The sequence below is a fragment of the Aaosphaeria arxii genome, assembly GCF_010015735.1.
Source record: "Aaosphaeria arxii CBS 175.79 unplaced genomic scaffold BU24scaffold_3, whole genome shotgun sequence".
NCBI lineage: Eukaryota > Fungi > Ascomycota > Dothideomycetes > Pleosporales > Aaosphaeria > Aaosphaeria arxii.
Window position 1 is genome coordinate 2096376 of NW_022983476.1, and position 19151 is coordinate 2115526.

Genomic DNA, 19151 nt, shown 5'->3' on the forward strand with positions numbered 1-19151 from the left:
AAGAAGAAGAAGAAGAAGAAGAAGAAGAAGAAGAAGAAGAAGAAGAAGAAGAAGAAGAAGAAGAAGCTTGTAAGGTAAGTATCGTATGCACGTATGCTTGTAGATGAGGACGGTGAGGTGAGGATAGGACTAGATGGTAGTGGTAAGTAGGGGGAGCGGGCAGTCTTTGGGATTGGTCGTGAGGTTTGCGTTGCAGTTTTGTTGTTTTTTTTCGAAGGAAAGTGATGGAATGCAATTGGAGAGGCGGCTGAGGGAAGATGTAGAAGAGCATGATGAAGATGATGTGGGCGTTGCGAAGTATGTACGAGTACGATGGATGATGTTCTTTCTGGGTCGAAGGGATGGGCGGTTCTGTATTTCATTGCTGTATATATATGTATGCAGGTATGCATGTATACATTGCTTTTCCTTCTGTACAGGTTGGGTTTCCTACTTCTAGAGTGTTGAGGGTTTACCAGATGCCGGGAGAGAGGATGGATGAATGTGCTCGAAGTCCCGTGTGCATACATGTCGTCCAGTATGAGAGGTTGTGTTGAGGAAGTTGTCTTGTAACACGTGATATTCATGTCAAGATCAACACGCAGGAGGAGAAGAAAAAAAGGGATCACATTGTTGCTCTTTATTTAAAATTCCAACATCCTATCCTAACAAAGGGCCTCAATCCTAAGATATTGGGGACTCCACACCCGCATAGAGAGCAATGGCCCTAGGAACATGTATAATATTTCACATGCGCACACGCACACGCACACACAATGACGACAACGACAAATCTACCGACGTCAAAATTTCACTTTCGTTTTAACTCTTTTTGTTTAAGCAGCCCAGAGCCTCTTGACGAGCTCGGTGATGCCGACGTCGTTGGTCTCGAAGGAGTAGAGGGAGAGGCCGAGGAGGACGGTGCCGATGCGAAGGGCCCAGTTGGCGCTGTTGAAGAGCAGGGGAACGCGCCTCTTGGGGAAGTAGTCGATGATGCAGGCCCTGTTGTTTCATTAATCAACTATTTTGAAAGTTTTGTTTCCAATTGATGGAGGAACCACGGTGGATTGGATATAAGACGTACTCGAAACCAATGTGGGAGTGCACGACGAGAAGAGCACAAAGGATGGAGTCCATGACGGGGTTGAGCGATCCTGCAGCGAAGGGTGCTACACACAACGGGATGAGGCCAGCAGAGATAGCCCTGTGTGTGTATAAATTAGCCATTGTATACCCCCAGTTGACGTTCATCGCGAAATCGCAATCCAGAATGTAACCCACCTCTCGAAACTCCAGTGGTAGCTTCCATGGCTGGGAGAGGGCGGTGGCACGGGTGTGGGATCGTTGGCCGTTCCGACGACCCTCTGGGGAGGTGCTGGGAGGATCTGCTGGCTCCTTGTGGCGTGGAATGCGGCGACTCGTGTGGACTTGAGGATCGAGGAGCGTTCGAATGCTGGGCGGATTTGCTGGGCCAGTGGTGACGATCGCTTGACGGAGGACGCTGCGAAGGTGGAGAGCATGCGCTGAGAAGCGGCGGGCGAGCAAGCCTGCCTGAGGAGGCCAGGGCGCATGATCGAAGCCATTGTGTGTGCGAGGGAGGAGGGAGGGTTATGCGGAGTGGGAGTGGAGTGGAGTGTTGATGTCAATGTCAATGTCGTCGAAGATGTTGCGGGATAGACGGAGGCTCTTGTCTTGGGCTTCCGAGGTTGTGGATGATGACCTTTGGAGCGATTTGATTGGCAGGCGTTCGCCCGGAATGACCCGCAAAATCTGAGAACTTCAGACTTCACTTGGCCAAGACTTTCTCACCACTTGCAAGCTCGCATCATCCCAATTCGATCACACACCTCAACCCATCAACCCGCCCATCCCCCTCCCCCATCCTCCCCCCTCCTCCTTCTCTCCCCAGCCGAGTCCGACGCGATCGAACGCAATGGCTTCCCGGCGGCTCGCATTGAACCTCCAGCAGGCGGCGCGCAGCAAGTCCGCCATCAACGCCATCAAGACAAAGTCTCTGTCACCCTTGACAAGAGGTCTCGCAACCCCCGTCACCTATGGCTCCAAGACCGAGTCCACCACATTGAGCAATGGCTTCACGGTATGCCGGACACCTACGGACCTGTCAGAATTGCAATTGACCCGATGGAACAGATCGCCACTGAGCACTCCCCGTGGGCACAAACCTCCACTGTCGGTGTCTGGATCGATGCTGGAAGCCGCGCAGAGACGGACAAGACCAATGGCACTGCACACTTCCTAGAGCACCTTGCTTTCAAGGTACGGATAAAATCCCAACCCCGTGGGCGGAATTGATGGAGGGATATGGAGAACTGACAAATTGGCAACAGGGAACCCAGAAGCGCACACAGCAGCAATTGGAGCTCGAGATTGAGAACATGGGTGGCCACCTCAATGCCTACACATCGGTATGCAATTTTTTCTTTCTCCAGAACCGAAGATGGATAAATTCGAAGACAGCATGCTGATGGAATTCACAGCGCGAGAACACCGTCTACTACGCCAAGGCTTTCAACTCTGACGTCCCGGCCACCGTCGATATCCTCGCCGACATCCTCCAAAACTCCAAACTCGAGCCCCAGGCCATCGAACGCGAGCGTGATGTCATTCTCCGGGAACAGGAGGAGGTTGACAAGCAGCTCGAGGAAGTTGTTTTCGACCATCTCCATGCCACCGCTTTCCAGGGACAGCCCCTCGGACGAACAATCCTCGGCCCCAAGGAGAACATCGAGAGCATCCAGCGCTCCGACCTCGAGACCTACATCAAGACCAACTACACCGCTGACCGCATGGTTCTCGTCGGAGCCGGTGGCGTCCCCCACCAGCAGCTCGTTGACCTCGCCGAGAAGTACTTCGCCCAGCTTCCCTCCGAGCCCACCGATGCTACTGCCCGCCGCATCGCCGAGGCCCAGAAGCAGAAGCCCGAGTTCATCGGTTCCGAGATCAGGGTCCGTGACGACACCATGCCCACCGCCAACATCGCCATCGCCGTTGAGGGTGTGAGCTGGAAGGACGAGGACTACTTCACCGCCTTGGTCACCCAGGCCATCGTTGGTAACTGGGACCGCGCCATGGGCACCTCCCCATACCTCGGAAGCAAGCTCAGCACTTTCGTCTCCCAGAACAACCTCGCCAATAGCTTCATGAGCTTCTCCACCAGCTACTCTGACACTGGGTAAGAAATGACATATGACGCAACTCTCATTGGATCGTGCACTGACAAATATACAGTCTCTGGGGTATCTACCTCGTCTCCAGCAACCCCACCAGCATTGACGACCTCGTCCACTTCACCCTCCGCGAGTGGTCTCGTCTCTCCATGAACGTCACCCCAGCCGAGACCGAGCGCGCCAAGGCCCAGCTCAAGGCCTCGATCCTCCTCTCCCTCGACGGCACCACCGCCGTCGCCGAGGACATTGGCCGCCAGATCGTCACCACCGGCCGCCGATTATCGCCCGAGGAGGTCGAGCGCGTCGTCGGCAACATCACCGAGAAGGACGTCATGGACTTCGCCAAGAGGAAGCTCTGGGACCGCGACATCGCCATCTCCGCCGTCGGCCAGATCGAGGGTCTCCTGGACTACAACCGCGTGAGGAACGACATGAGCAGGATGCTCTCATAAGCTCGGGATGGGTGTGGACGGGTTTTTTTAGACCAAGCGAGAGCGATGAAGAGAAAACGCTGTGTAGAAAGATGCTGACGATGGTTGCTGGTGGGAGAGTTGTGGACGGCACTGTATTTTGTGTACACTTAGCTGAACTGATAAACAAAGAAAGATTTCCTTCGCCCTTTACTTCAAAATCACAATTGTACATTGTTTCGGGGTTTGTTTCATCATCTGCACCTAATCTTTCTCTCGGAAGATCCGGGGACTCTTGCGTGTCATACCGCTTAAACTTCGATAGGCATATGTATCAGGAGTGATGATCACTAAGCTATATATTCCCATCTCGGGCCTTTCTGAGGAATTACTCCCTCGATCAAGATCGATGTTTGACACAGTTCATTCCGTATATAAGAATCCGTCACTTACTCACACATCAGACAAGGCCACAGACATCAACTAAGCCGAACTATAACCCTGTGTCTGCTTATGCTGTTTAAATCACCAGGTAGGTCTACAATTTTTTAGAAAAAATGAAAAGAAGAATTACTCTTCTCTTGTCAGATCTATTCTACTTTTCTCTTATTTCTCATAGGCAGTATTTAGATAGATTACTCTTGCCTTTGCAGATTGCCAGCGTTGTTACAACAAATGTATAATTAGTAACAGTAATGTACTTTTACCTGTGTGACTTGCTCTCTATGTATGCAATCAAGTAGCTTCTTATACTTAGGGGCAGGGTAACCTTGTTTTTTGTAAATACTAATATGTAGAACTTATAGGTGAATTTTAGAAAATTAACCTTGAGACACGTTAGTTGTAAGATATAGAAATAATAGAGTTTCAAGGTTCTATATACTTAAACTTCGAGGTGTAGTAGTTAAAGTATGTAGGTTCTTTGTTTATAGGTTAGGTGGAAATTACTTGTATAGGATGCTGATGCTCAAACTTGTCAGTGCTGGGAGGCTGTCAATGCTGAGAAGCTGTCGATGCTGAGGAGTTGCAGATGCTAAGGAGTTGTAGATGCTGAGGAGCAATAGATGCTTAGAGTATCTGAAATCTGCATCGTGTTATACATCAGGATATGTCGTTCATATTTAGATATATGTCAAGAATAGACCTTAAGGTATTCTGTTCTAGCTTTTAAGTTAGCATCTAGCCACCACAATTCTACCAACTAGTAGCTGTAATATCTACATGACAGTCAATTCTAAGCAGCTGAGCCCTTGGAATCTATTCCAGTAGTTATCTCAAATGATTGCCATGACCAAGTGAACCAGGTTTCTCTGGTCGAACTGATCTAAACAGCAGAGCTGCAAGGAAGGTTATTGTCTGATCTCCCACAAGCCTGCATATGAGAAGGCTTTTGATAGACATTGCATATTAAACACGAGACAGATTTCCTGTCTTGAATACTTGTGCCTGATACTCGGAACCAACCGAGGATTATATTAATTGCTGTATTCTTCCAAAATCTACTCAAATATTCTGCACCATGCAGCTTTATAACTTAATGCGTTACTGCTATACATCAGCCTTGTTGCTTCTGGAGATTTGCACCCTGCTCTGTTGCGGCCTGGTCTTGATGATTACTTTAATCTCACTGTTGGTGGACAACACAGCGACTAGGTCCAACATTAGATACTCTTGACGTACTCATGAACGAAATTCAACGTCAATGCATCTACCCATTGCTAGCCTCACGCCCTTCTAATCTGCCCCCACACCTCCCACAGCATATTATCTTTCATACAAGTACTTTTCCTAGGCGTAATGCTGGCGACTTGCGACTTACTCCTCTCGGCTAGAGTGACGATAGTGCCCAACACACACGACATGGGGTATAGGCAGGCATTCCGACTAGTTGCATATATCAAGAGATTCAAGACCACACCGCATGACCTTTTTGCATGATGAGAAGTCGGTCTAACGAAGCTGCCTGCCTACCAACTATCCAACCCACCTGCTCGTTACAACCAAGCAGGAGCAAGAAAGGGACAATGCCAGGAGAATTAGGCAAACGGTACACCCCACACCGGTCTGTAATCCCTCTTCACTTCATCGAAGGCGGGATGAGAGCTAAAACAAAGTAGAATTTTGCTCTGTGTAGAGTGTATCGTTCTCTCCATGAATCGATGAGATCTTCGTTTTTCGTATGATGCACGGTAATGCTGAGTCGTGTAGTTGACGCATCCCCAGGTTGAGATTATAGCATTTTTCGTTGGGGATGTTTCGCCTTGTAGTCAAGCCTTGTTGGCTGGCGTGCAAAATACTCACCTTTTCTTTTCTCGTACGCCTAAGATAGAATCATTATAATTGATACATTGGGTCTGTTTTATTTTTGGTCGGTCACCTTTCCCTTCTCTTTCGGATAATCGATCTCGTCTACCGTAAGATATATATTGTATGGGATATACTCGTACACACATGAACACACGTGTTGATGCATCATGCAGCCATCCAGCAATGGCAACAAACTAAACGACAGGGATTGGCGAGAAAGAAGGAAAAAAAGGGAAACAAAACACGAGCGAACCGAATGACCTGTTGCGGAGAAGAGGCGATCGTGTAATTGCTGCAAGTAGAAAGCAGAAAAGAGCAGATCAACCCATGCTCGCAGCCTCGCTCCCAACTTCCTCCAACCAGATGTCGCTGACTGCAGGTGCCTAAGGTACAGTAGTTGCCTGTAGCTTGTATGTGAGTTGTAGATGGGTGGGTGTTGTGACACCCAATGATCAATCCAAGTTCGGGAACACCGACCGGTAAAGATGAAAATGGGTATGCCGTTGCGGGCCCGTTGTCGAATACTTTGACGTTCTTTCTTTCTGTAGGGTGTATTTGTACGGAGTACATTCTCTTAAAATCTAAGAGTTAGAGGGGAAGGGTGAGGGGAGAAAAGGAATACATTTTCTTTTCATCCCTCACAGTATCCAACGTCCAAGCAAGCTGACCAACAACAAAGCATGCACTAACAATCATCACCAACAAGCGTGATATTTCGTGTCCACCTGCTTTCCAACCACGAACCAACACTCAATCCATCTTTCAAGGTTAATTTAACCCCTCTCCCAGAAACCCAAACATATCCCCACAATAAACCTCCCGTTAGCGAATCGAGGAAAGACGTTAGTTCCAAAAGCCGTACAGTAGATCAGAACATTGTCTTCGAGTCCGGCATAGCGCAAATAACGGCAAGGCAAGGCAAGCAACACTAAAGGCCATCGCTACAAAAACAGGTAAGGCAAGGTAGAGTAGGCAATCGTTCATGGTCTTTCCTTTTAATCTAAATGTTTCTTTATCCGGATTTTGCGGATGATCGCAATAATACCAGATACCCAAGGTAGGTTTAGGCTTGCATTGTTTCTCACGTCCGTGTTTGAGAAGGCTGACTCTCTTTCTCGAGGTTTGATGCTGTTCCGCTTTCAAATGAAAATTTCTTGCGAGGAAATGGTCAACGGTCAAGATTAGAAGAAGACGTGGAAGAATTAACGGGCAGATAAAATATCGGTAAAGCCCATCCTCCCCCCCAATTGCACTATGTCCCTCGTTTAGTCCCAAGCATGCGGCATAGAATGTACCCAGCGCCAGTCTAAAGGATCCCGTATCTCGATCGCATCTTCGAAAGGCCAATCCAAGTCCAAATCAAGATAAGTTACCTAGGGAGTTGTTTTACACTCTCTAACTCTCTTCCAATTCCCCATGAAAGCATACTTCAACAATATTATTGCAATGTTATATGCAGATGTTCGTTCGTCCTTTCGTCCTTCCTCCCCAAGCCTTGGTAAAAACCCGTTTCTGGAAAACCACCGTGCATATGGCGGGTGCAGAAATTGGGGAAAATTGGCAGTCCCTCCCCCCCCCTCTCGCGGATGCGGTATGTGGTGTGGTGGGCGCCGCCTGCTTGGGCTGGCGCTCGCCTCGCCTCGCTCGCTCGCTCACGCTCGTGGCGGCCACCGCGGGGAGGGAGGGGGGCATACCGTATCGGCCGAAAAGGCGGGTTGCCTGCCCGGCGGCGGCGGGCGCTGCGCTCGGGGAGGGCACTTGTAGCAAAGTATTTGGAAGGAAAGCACGCACGTATCGTCAGATAATTGTTCCACGTGCACCTTTTACCTACGGTTTTTTTACGAGGCTGGCAGGGGCCCCGAGGAGGGTTATTGGGCTCGGGTCATCGGAGGTGGGAGGAGCTATGCCGCTTGCGTGTGGGTTGATACGAGATGGGATGTTTCTGCGTTGTGACATTGCGTGCTTATGTTGTTGTATAATTCCTCAGTTGTCGAAGAGGTTGAAGCTTTCGTGCTGGTTTTCATATCGGATTGGAATTGGACCGATTGGTGGGTGAATGGGTGGTAATAATGGTAAAGCACGGCAAGGTAAGGTGATATCAGACTATTTGACGCTCTCGATAATATGCCGATGGGGGGAGGAGGAGGGGCTTCAGATGCGGCATGGCAGATTCCGAGATATGGTACACGAGGGGAGGATACGAGTGATATTAGTGTGCATGACTGTAAGAGCAAAATTTATCCCAACATGGATCAGTAATGATCGAAGAACAATTAACTAAATAATGTCACGCTTTGCCTACCTACTGCCTGCACGAATGAATGATGGATGACAGGAAGAAAAAAACGAAAATGGAGGCGCTCTTACTTGTCCTACTCGGACTCCGACGAACGCGGCTTCATGACTGTAATTGACCACGTTCGTTCGCGATAGAAGAAGTAAGCTGATCATTCTGCTTGCTGTGCTGTAGGATGCCATGACAGTTAAAACGCCTCCGTATTCCCTTCTGTCTTTTCTCTGTCTGTAATCGTGATGCTGCAGAAGTAGAGTCCACAACGTCTCCACTTGACACAATTTCCAACAAATACCTAGATAAGGTCTTACCTGCCTTAGGTAGGTAGTTTATTTTGACTAGAAAGGGGAAAGGCAGTCTTTGCCCTGTACGGCGCGATTAATCAGAGGACTTTCGACACGCTACTGTGTATCTTCCCGTGTCAGCTTGCTCTCGGGAGCGGGCGCGTTTGGCGTCAAATACGTATGTGCCTGTGCCTGTGTGTGGTGGGAGTGGTTTGGTGGCTTCGAAGCCGAGCTTCTGCTGCTCGTGGGGAATGACCCGAAGACATGGATACGCATCTCCATGGTTATGGACTTCTTCCGTTTGATACGAACTGCATGCACCGTCTCCTTAAACATTGTAGGGCTTAGCGGTTTTGCTCGAAAGTTCCTTACGCTCAATTCTATGCAGCAGAAAGCCGTCGTCAGATCGTTTTCATTTCACACGGCCACGATATCAGCGGTCAAGCAAGTAGCTATGTGAAGAGTTCCATTCCAGTTGTCAAACGCTGCTTCGATGTGTCGAAGCCTAGGATATATTTAAGCAATAAAACAAGGGACCCCATCAGTGGCCGAACTAATAGTCCAAAACCCTCCACACAATTGAGCCCTACATAGACTGGTTATGCAGTAAGAAAAATGTATACTGCATCAGCTATAGGCTGGAAAGACCGAGTGGCTCTTCTTTCTCTGCTCTCGGCTAAGCGAGTGGTAATAGTCGTGAAATATAACCCTGACCATGGGACAAACTGGACAACGTGCAATTGCATGCGTTGTATGATTCCAACATTAGAAAGAAAGAACAAAAGATGACTCCGCCATGCGCCGAGCTTCGCCAGAATCCTGAAGCCGATGTAAAGGGGGAAACTACAGAAGAACAAAATGAACGCCCAATGAACCTAGTGGTAATGCTGTGAAGTGGACATAAAAGGGCAGCGCAGTCGCAGATGCCGCAGATTGGGGAAAAAGGTATCGTGTGCAGAAGAGTATAGCCGGTTGGCGAAAATGAAGTCTAGGTGGTTTTTTTTTCCGGTCGATGGAACGTGTTCTTGGTTCCACGGAATGTCTGGCGAAGCGAATGCATCGCTCGAGTTGAGAATCGAAGGAATAATCGTGGTCGAAGGTAATGTAATGGGAACAATATGAACGCCAGTGTTTCAGCCCGTGCCGCTATGCAACGCTTGTAAACGCAACGCAATTGGTGTACTGCGGGGTGGTGTAGGTTGTGTATGTTGTGAGGCGGTGAATGATAATGATCACCTCATAATGCTGATGTGCGGATTGGGTGTTTGCGATATTATCATAATGTCGGGGAGGAGTGCCGACTGTTGTCACCATGCTGCCCGAATGTCGAGTCTCGTAGGCAGGAGGTTCAGTATGTAGTTGGATGTGGCTGTTATTTGATGCCTCGGCCTTTGACTTTTCCTTTGCCCTTCGCAGCACCTGCAGATGTGATCTTACTCGTCTGCATGAGCTCACCGATGTAACTAAGAACGGTATTAGGCAAGCCGGAAGAATGAACGTTGGTGGGGCAGGACTCACGATTGGAGGAATTTGTTGCCACCCTCGAGCTTCTCGTGCTCTGATTTAACGATCTCAACGCGGTCTACAATCTCCAGTAGGCTTGCTTGAAGAGCTTTCGCTTGTCTGGCGAAGGTCGTCAGTCTAGGTGTCCCAGGGCTTCGGAGGATGGTAGGTAAGCATGGAGTCACAGCAATGCATAGTAATGTGTGCTGAAGCCCCGACGACACGGTAGGAATGATTGATGTCATCCATCGTGAACAATGGTCGCATTGAAGTATGCGGACCCCGGGTGTCTGCCCAGCACACGAAGAAGAAAAACTATTACTCACTCCATGAGTGCCTGTCTGGCTTCTTGGCCCATCTTCTCGATCTCCTCACTGCTCCTCCGCGGACTCATGGTCCTGGCATCACCGTCGTCATATTCCTCCTCCTTAAGCTCGACTTGAGGACTATCGCGTGGTATGATGATGGTTCCGCTCGACTTCCTGCTCCCGAGACGAGGTCGGGTGAGCTGGTTGGGGTCCGTTTTGGCTTGGTCCTGTTCACTGACAGACGACGTTGACGAGGTCGAGCTCATGTCGTCGGGGTAGGAATGTCTCCGGTCAATGGAAGTGTGGTCGGTGGTGACAGACGGGAAGGGAGTAGTCGATGCAGGATGCTGCGACATTTCTTTTGAAGAAAGGTACGCAGTGCAGTAGAGCAGTTTCGCCTGCCGTCCGATCTTTTCTGGTGGTGGTGGAGGTGGTGGAGAGGAGTTAAGGTTAGTGTATTAGGTATGGAAGTAGTGGTAGAGAAAGTAAAGTAGGAAGTAGTGCGTGTGCAGAACCGTACAGCACCAGAAGAGTAAAGAGTACAGTCAGTCCAGTAGTGCAGTGCAGCGCAGTGCAGGACAGGGAAGGACAGGGCAGGTATGGTGCAGTGCGGCGGGAGCAAATGTGGGCAGGGTGGCAGGGTGGCAGGATGTAGATGCTGGCCGGCTGAGAGATGCCGTTAGATCCAGTGGGTAGCGGATGCCAAGTCAGGTAGATAATCCAAGGTTGGCGTGGTTTCCGAAGCGGCTAACAATCCAGGGTCCGAGAAGGCGTGCCCCTGTTTTCGGAGTCTTTGCGGAGCAGGAATGCAGGAATGCTTGCTCGCCTGGATGATGACTGTCTGTAGGTCGCTCGCAACGGACGGACTGGGTGGAGTCCTTACAAACAAACCTTTGCTGTACGCTCCTGAGTCCTGGCGGGTTAAAAGGCTAAGGAATGCGGTAATGCACTCTTGATATCCCGCGAGTAATTAAATGATACTAAGAACACCTCTTCTGCTATCCGAGCCAGTGTGACGTGCCAGGCTAGTGACCAGTAGTCGAAGTATGGATGTAGTCGGGTGTGGTAGGGAGTACACAGTATCGAGGTGTAGTTGGCCCTCCTACGAGTAGGTAGTGGTGAATAACGGCGACAGGCAGGCTGCGTGCAGAGAGACGGTAACAGATAACAATCCGAGAAGACAAGGCCACCACTCACTCCCCGAGAAAGTAAGCGCGCGAGACGAAAGAGTTTTCTTGCGTTGTGTAGGAGAATAATGGACCAAGATAGTTGAGGAGGAGAAGAGAAAGCCGACGACGTGGGACCTGGGTGATGGCGCGCGCGGCGAGGTGCAGCCAAAGAGAAGCCAGAGAGGCGACGTTGGTGTGGATGAGGAGAGTTAGGAAGGAGGGAGAGTTAAAAAAAAGAGGGTATTGAGGGTCAAGAGGAATTAAGAGGGTCAAGTTGCAATCAACTATTGAAGTCGTTTGCCCGCCTTTGCACTGCAAATGCACTGCACGGTTGCGTTGCGTGGGACCCCGTCAGATTGACGCCGAATACTGCCTGGGGGGTATTGCAAGCACTCGGACAGACGAGGGAGCGGACCCAACAGCTTAGCTGGCGGCGCGTATCACTGGCTACTGGGAGTAGGTTGACTGGATCCGCTTGTATGTAGATCGACGGCCGCGTGCTCAAAACCAGGCGCGGAGTCCACTAAGCCAGGCTCTGTTCTTAGGTTGGACAGGCAAGTAAATAAGCGGTGGGCGGTGAGGATGAGCGGATGCTTGGTTGCAAAACAGGAACAGTAGCAACTCATCAAAATCAAATGCTCGATGAGAAGAGACGAGTGGAGGACTCGAGAGGAGGGAAACGCTCGGGGAAAAAGAGACGCACGTTACACGGAAGAGTGTTTGGAAATGGTCAGTGTTCGTGGGTACGAGGACAGTGGCGGACCAACAATGGTTAGAGCGCCTCTAAAAAGTGTAGACGTAGACAGGTTGCGATGACGCAGGGCAAAAGGAGCCGCAGTTGAAAGAGGCTCATCGACACATAAACACAGTAGTGAATTGAACACGGTATTGCGAGAACAAGGCCGGCGTCTCGTAGAAATGATTCACGGCGGATTCGGCGAAACAGCGACGCGCTGCCTTTTTCTTTTTGGATGATCTTGAAGTTGTAGCGTGTTGTGGATGAGTTTCATGGTTTCCTTTCTTTGGTGTTGTATGTCTTCGTCAACACTATTCGTGTTCTCATCCCATACTGCGTGCATGCACGGTATCTTCTTTGATCATCCCTTTTCCTTTCTTTTGCTCTGCTCACTGTTGCTCTACCTGTCACTGCGGTTTCTGTTCTGTCCCCCCCGCGGGGCGAATGTGACGATATTACTGCTTGGTACTGTGCTGCCATCCCCGGTCGATTGGGGAAGGAGAGGCAGCTGCGGAATGACTCTCCCAGGACCAGGATAGACAAGAAGAGGTAAGGATTTGCGGGATAGACAGAATGAGATGGAAATGGATAGGATGATGAGGGTGTGTAAGGGTGGTGACTGGTAATAGACGGTTAGGATAGGCTGAGGATGGTTGGAGGTGGGAAATGGGGGAATGTTGTGGCCTCCTTCCACCGTCGATCTAATGACGTCGTTGAGTCGCCAATCGCCCCTAATCGGGAATTAGCGTAACCCTTGGCACGTCTACATCCCTGTCAACCCTGTAGATGCCATCCGTCCCTGCAAAACCACTTACCATTCACTCCTTCATTCACCTCTAACCACTTACCACTTACCGCTTCTGATACAACTTGACGACAACCACCACACGACAATCACGACGACTCGACACGACGACCCCGACGTCCACCACCACCATCATCATCGTCAATTATCACCATATAATACAATACGGACTACAATAGTCCATCATCATCGTCTCGTCGTCAACGGAGCTCTGACGAGAGCACTGACACCCAGCTATAAACTCCACACACTCCCGTATACCGATGGCAATAATACAGTAATGATAATTCTTCAGCTTGCTTTCCTTGACGGACCCACCACCACCATCATATCCGTCCATCCATACATCCATGATCCATCCCACCCCCCCAGTCCACCCCAGCTACGCCAACCATCCCATCCCATCGGAAGGAGGCCCTGACGTCGACAGGTTGCCCTGTGCTTCTTCTTCTTCGTGTCTATTCTGCTTCTATTTGGCCCCGCTCTATTTCCGAACATCCCGCTAATGTTTGCCTGCCATGCCACTCGCCCGTCTGCAAACCGTCACTCGTTACTTTCGTTCGTGATAGCCACTCCCTCAAGAATGGCGAACAGCGCGCCCCGCTGCTGATTCCAATGCACGCTCAATGCCGCTATCGTGTACGAGCATCTCCTCTCCACCATTGTTGAGCCCCAGTGCCCCTCCCCTTAGAAGTGCATGTCAAGTCTCCCAGAAGTGTGTTCATACTCTCCGAGTCCGTACCACGGGAATCTCCCTGAAGCTCATGCACTTTGTTATCCTTACGCATCTTAGCCGGCAAGCCGTTGGGCCACGTTGCCGGCGGAGAGGGCGACTTTGGACGTTACCACTTCGTCTCGGCACGCCGCACCACACCATGCTCTCTTCTTACAAGTACAATTGCGATGCTGCCAACCTCTCTTCCTTCCTTCACTATGAGACAATATGCACTGCCGATCCCTTCCGCACGGGATAGAGTATGAGGTCAATACATATGAGGAAGTCGTCTAGGGTCATCAATCATCAGGCGCCGGTGCCATTCACAGTTTGAGTATCATGATCGTCGGGTCGGCTGCCTATGGACCCTGCGTGTCTGTGTACACCTTGGATACATTATCGTATCTCATTTCAGGTCACATGTGGGACCCATGGCCGAATAGTTTGCTACCTTTCCTGTCTAAGGATGCGTCCCGTTGGTGCACTAACAAAAGCTCACAGCAGCCCCAATTTACTACAACAATATTTCTCTCTTTAGGCAACCCCACATCTCACCAAATTCTGATCTACTGCCCAAATGAAAACATGGCTAAGTGGGATCGGCTTGGGGCATGAGAGCTCTGCCCTTTGAAACCATCCTCGACGTCCTCATTTTGTTCAACGTTCAAACCTCTTTGCTACACTAGGCGTAGCTTCAGACAGAAGCGTCTATTGAATTCTCCGTTGAAGATCGTTCACCAAATCTCTATCAACCGTCAAGTGGACGCTGGAGGGTATATTGCCCGGTTCCCCTGGCCTTGGAAGCCATCTCGCAATCGACACTCTACCTTCCTTACGTGTTTCCATGCGTTTCGGGTCCGGCGATCTTATACACGCCTCAAGATATTATGACGCGGATTATCATGCGCCGGTGCCACCTTTTCTTTGGGAATAGTCCTTCCTCCATGGTCTTACCGATCCATATCCTCAACCTTTACGGTCTTCGTAACTGTGCAGCCCGTTGTCTCTAACCTCTTCATCTAGTGCTCTTTGTATCACAAGTGGATTTGGAACTGCCGTAATTCGCCCTCATTTCATTCTATTTATCCTGGATGAGATGCTCGATTCACTGCTTACTTGCACAGCGATGATCACTTGGGAGCGAGCCATTGCAATTGGCGCTTCCAACATTGACAGGTGCGTAGATGCATTAATAGCAACGCATTCCTGGAAGTGTCTGCAGCTGCACCCGTGGTTGGTCGGAGTCTCGTACATCTCCTTGCGTCCCATAAGAGCGGCCGCATGGCACAATGTGGGATAAGCTGTTGCTCACGAGACGACACGGGATGTTCTACTGTGGCGTATCCATCTTTGCGAGAACAGATGCTCCTCCAGCCTCCACCGGTTGTCGAAAGAATGGTGGCCTATCTATCGTCGAACGAATGATGTCGTCAGGTTGTCGCCCATACTTGTATCGCAGGCCTGCATGGCGTCGCATCGATTATGATCGTGTCGTTGTGGGTGTAGGTGCATGTATTTGATCTGCGGCGGGGAGAGGAGGCCTCACCGATCTATGTCTCCAACCGAGCTTTACTGCATCATCTAAATTCGCGTAGGGTGCTATTCTTCACGTCGAGTTGCTGCTGCGAGAGCGATGCGAGATGAATAAAATGCACAGATTCAAGCGAGGCAAAGAAGCGCAGGTCTTCTTGCAGCCATCTCTAATTTGCAGTGTACCATTGCTCATTCATGAGACTACTTGCGGGTTCAGAGCGCTAATGTCTTACACCACCCCATCCTCTAGGCACCTTTCTTCTCGAACGGAAAAATCCATTGATGCTGGGGACCTGGTTCAAGATGCCTTCAGTGTACTGATCCAAGTCTTGGTATCCTTGCGCCTGTATACATCGGCCCGACAGCAAGTATGCAGGGCAGACACAGGATTCATCCCTGGTATCTGGGATTAATACATTGCACGATCTGTTCAAACAGGTTCTTTCGTCTCGCACCCTATTTCGCCGACGAAGCTACGAACAAGACTCGGCTACTGGTACGGAGTATGGAGTTGCCTCATTTCGAAACCCCACGGGTCGCCTCACAACGGTGAACCGCTTGTAGACATGTTCGGTTCAATATTTGGGTGGGGATGACAGGCGACTCTGACGTACGATGGGGATAACGAAAACTATCAAATGGAGCAACTGTTAGTGAAACCTGCGTGGAACGGCTTACGATCTCTCCATGTGTCTACAAATCCGACAAGGGGTGGCACGAATCGAGGTTGGTATTCGTTAAGAGTTCGGTCAGGTTTCGGTCAATAACGGGCAAAATGTACACGAGTACACGCAGAGTTGCTATTGTATCGATATATTAGAGACGCGACATCCCATATATCAAGTTGTCTTAAGATTATTTTGAGTATTCTCCATTGGAACTTATCAGATGATATTACCCTATAATGCAGCGTTTCCAATAATAATGTATTGTCCAGTCGGTGGCGGAATGACTCGCACGTCATTGGGCAGCAACACCCAATATATTGCACCAGGTTGAGCCGATTCTCGCAGGACCCTGATCGGAGGAAACTTCCGAACATGAAGCAGGCAAATTCTAATTGCGTTCCAGTTGAGACATACTGAAAGCATTCTCCAAGTTTCCGTTCACTAGTTGCTGGAAGTCCAGTTGCGATTGCGTTTCTACATAGTATGGATGTTTTCGAGCGTTTCTTAGTGTTGCCTGATCGGGCAATAGCGCGCTCATGATGTCGTTGAAACTAGCCCCCGTTAGTTGCGAGGCGACCGGCAACGCCTCTTCCAACCTCCCAATTAGCAGAACCTTGAACGACATCAAGACATCAGTCGGAGAACACCGCCATTTCATAGCTGGTGCACTGCTCTTGCCGAATAGTCAGTCAATGATTCGCCACCTCGAAGAATCTTGTCTGTCTTGGTAGATTCTAATAGCGGTTCTATCAAACATCCATCCGTGTCGCGTTGCTTGGGCGGCTCGTGAGTGCAGTTGGCAGAGCCATGCCTGCGCTTTTAGAACTTGCCGTACGGGCTCTGGAGGTCTTCGGTGGATTTGATAATGGTCCGATATAATTCGTACTCCATTGCAATCTAAACTACTAACATTGACAAAGGCAGAGATCAAATCCCTCTGCGAGGAGAGGTTCATGGCGTGAAGTGTGAGTACCTAATTGGTTTTCTTCCATCTCAACATGTCGAGAGATTGAACAAACTGCAAAAATAAATGATGACATAGTAGCAACATATCAGACCCTAAGGAGAAGAGGCTTTTATCTTTCATGCAAGAGCTTGGAAATCCAGATATCAAGCCAAACATGAGCATGGTCAAAGTTGGGATCTGACAGTAACTAGCTACACCAACGGCATCAAAAACATCCATTCCAGACTACTTCCAAACAACAGATCATCATTTTGCTGGTAAAACCACTCAAGTTTAACAAGAATAATCCACGCTTGGAAAGAGAACTCATTGTACCCAGGACCTACACAAACAGGTGCAGCACCGTGGCTTGCTCAGACCAATCTCGCACCCTTCGCGGGAGTGTCTTACATACCGAATGCTCCTCTGGAGACCCAAATTCCCGTGCCAGGAAACACTAAAAACCAAAACATCTTCCAGAGTCTTGCCAACCTTTCCCCTTACTTCCCTCATCCGGATGGCTTTGGCGTCAACGAATATCCCATACCCCCGGGCTCCAACGTCTCCTGGTTAAACATGGTTCACCGCCATGGCAGTCGATATCCCGAGTTCAGCGGCAGAGCACCAGAACGAACGCTTGGTGCTAAGATCATGGCTGCAAAAGGAAACTTCACAGCTCATGGGCCATTGTCGTTTCTCAACTCGTGGGAATTCCTACTAGGTGCCGAGATATTGGTTCCTATCGGTAAACAGGAGTTGTTCAACTCTGGAACTCTGCACTACTACCAGTACGGACATTTGTATCCCAACAATGGAAGTAAGATTATTGTGAGAAGTACGACGCAGCAGAGGATGCTGGAAAGTGCAGAATACTTCCTAGCTGGGTTCTTTGGTTTGGGGTGGACTGGGAATGCCACTCTGGAATTGGTGATTGAGGAGGACGGACTGAACAATACTATGGCCGGGTATAAGGGCTGCGAGAACTCAAATTGGGATGTTGGTTACAATGGTGAGTCGTTTGCCGAGAAAGAATTCGACGGAAGGCGTCTAACTTACTGCACAAAGCTACCATGACATGGGCCAACGTGTACCTTCAAGATGCACATAAAAGAATAACGGAGAACCTCGAAGGGAACCTGGACTGGACAGTGGAAGATACTTGTAAGTATTCCCAATCATGACTGGGTACTGAAGAAGCCTATGTATACTAAGCTATACTAGATAATGCACAGGCTCTCTGTGCGTATGAGACCGTCGGCCTTGGGTTCTCTTCATGGTGCGGTTTCTTTACCTTTGAGGAATGGGAGGGCTTTGAGTACAGTCTGGATGTTGGGTTCCACGCTGGCGTGGGTTGGGCTTCCCCAGTGGGACGAGCTATCGGTATAGGTGAGTTCCATCAGCTCGACTTCTCAGTTGCACGAGATACACTATTCCAATCAGCAATACTTTAATTCGCCTAACATACTGACAATCACGCAGGCTACGTCCACGAAGTCCTCGCCCGCCTCCACCACCACACCATAACCAAGCCAACTGCACAAATCAACCTCACCCTCGACAACAACACGCACACCTTCCCCACCCACCAAACCCTCAACCTCGACTTCTCCCACGACGCAAACATCATCAGCATCCTCGTCGCCTTCGGCCTCACCCAGTTCAGCGGCCACATGCCCCTGACCCACATCCCACCCTCCCGCAATTTCATCCTCTCCCACCTCGAGCCCTTCGCCGGCAGACTCGATATCGAACTCATCCACGCCCCCGCACCCGTCAACCCCAACCGTACCGTCCCCGCGGATCAAATCTACCTCGACGGCGGCGGCCCCACGAACTACGTCCGCTTCGTGCTCAACCAGCGCACCATCCCGCTAGGGAAGAGCCTCGAGGAGTGCGGGGATAGGGACGACGGGTGGTGTGAGATTGACGCCTTCTACACTGCACAGAAGAGGCAGATCGAGCGTGTGGACTTCGACTTCGCGTGTTTCGGGGAGTATGATAGGGGGAGGTATGGGGATGTTACGGATGGAAGGCCCCCTGTTGATCGGGAGGTGGAGAAAGGGGAGGTTGCTGAGGGAAGGGAGAAGGGAGCGGAGTAGAGTCAAGGCGACACATATAAGATACACAGACCATGGGGTTGATTGAACTTTGTATATTTTACATAACTTGACTCGGTATATGAAGAGTCCCTGATGTTTCTGGTGCTGACGCCGGGACTATTGGCAGCATAGTCCCCTGGGTTGCAAGCTTAAACTATCGTTATACTTACTTTGTATGCAAGAATTTTTCCGTTCATTGATAATTCTC

General features: G+C 49.9%; 5 protein-coding genes across 5 annotated transcripts in view; 2 read left to right on the forward strand and 3 right to left on the reverse strand.

Moving 5' to 3' along the window:
- The window catches only part of BU24DRAFT_153640 (uncharacterized protein), a 1127-nt gene extending 346 nt beyond the window's left edge, over window positions 1-781 (reverse strand). The window contains exon 1 of the mRNA XM_033521297.1: window positions 1-781. This exon is cut by the window's left edge and continues 346 nt beyond it. Within this exon, the coding sequence (XP_033385926.1) occupies window positions 1-566 (566 nt within the window). The 5' untranslated portion in view covers window positions 567-781.
- Window positions 782-815: 34 nt separating this feature from the next.
- BU24DRAFT_432263 (mitochondrial succinate dehydrogenase cytochrome b560 subunit D) lies at window positions 816-1562 on the reverse strand (the record flags this gene model as incomplete). The annotated part of the gene is made up of 3 exons (XM_033529911.1): window positions 816-981; window positions 1064-1183; window positions 1261-1562. The coding sequence occupies 3 exons, from the start codon at window positions 1560-1562 to the stop codon at window positions 816-818; spliced, it is 588 nt and encodes a 195-aa protein (XP_033385927.1).
- A 263-nt stretch (window positions 1563-1825) lies between these two features.
- On the forward strand, window positions 1826-3648 carry BU24DRAFT_367571 (mitochondrial-processing peptidase-like protein subunit beta). Its single transcript, XM_033524349.1, has 5 exons — window positions 1826-2077; window positions 2131-2256; window positions 2328-2405; window positions 2478-3172; window positions 3229-3648. Exons 1-5 carry the CDS (start codon window positions 1913-1915, stop codon window positions 3617-3619), a joined length of 1455 nt encoding a protein of 484 aa, XP_033385928.1. The 5' UTR covers window positions 1826-1912; the 3' UTR covers window positions 3620-3648.
- A 6185-nt stretch (window positions 3649-9833) lies between these two features.
- BU24DRAFT_432265 (uncharacterized protein) lies at window positions 9834-10628 on the reverse strand (the record flags this gene model as incomplete). Its single annotated transcript, XM_033529912.1, has 3 exons — window positions 9834-9924; window positions 9980-10084; window positions 10291-10628. The coding sequence occupies 3 exons, from the start codon at window positions 10626-10628 to the stop codon at window positions 9834-9836; spliced, it is 534 nt and encodes a 177-aa protein (XP_033385929.1).
- Window positions 10629-16513: 5885 nt separating this feature from the next.
- On the forward strand, window positions 16514-19103 carry BU24DRAFT_153730 (phosphoglycerate mutase-like protein). The gene is made up of 7 exons (XM_033521299.1): window positions 16514-16766; window positions 16819-16863; window positions 17057-17122; window positions 17185-17853; window positions 17910-18005; window positions 18066-18230; window positions 18324-19103. The coding sequence occupies exons 1-7, from the start codon at window positions 16706-16708 to the stop codon at window positions 18941-18943; spliced, it is 1722 nt and encodes a 573-aa protein (XP_033385930.1). The 5' UTR covers window positions 16514-16705; the 3' UTR covers window positions 18944-19103.
- Window positions 19104-19151: the final 48 nt, after the last annotated feature.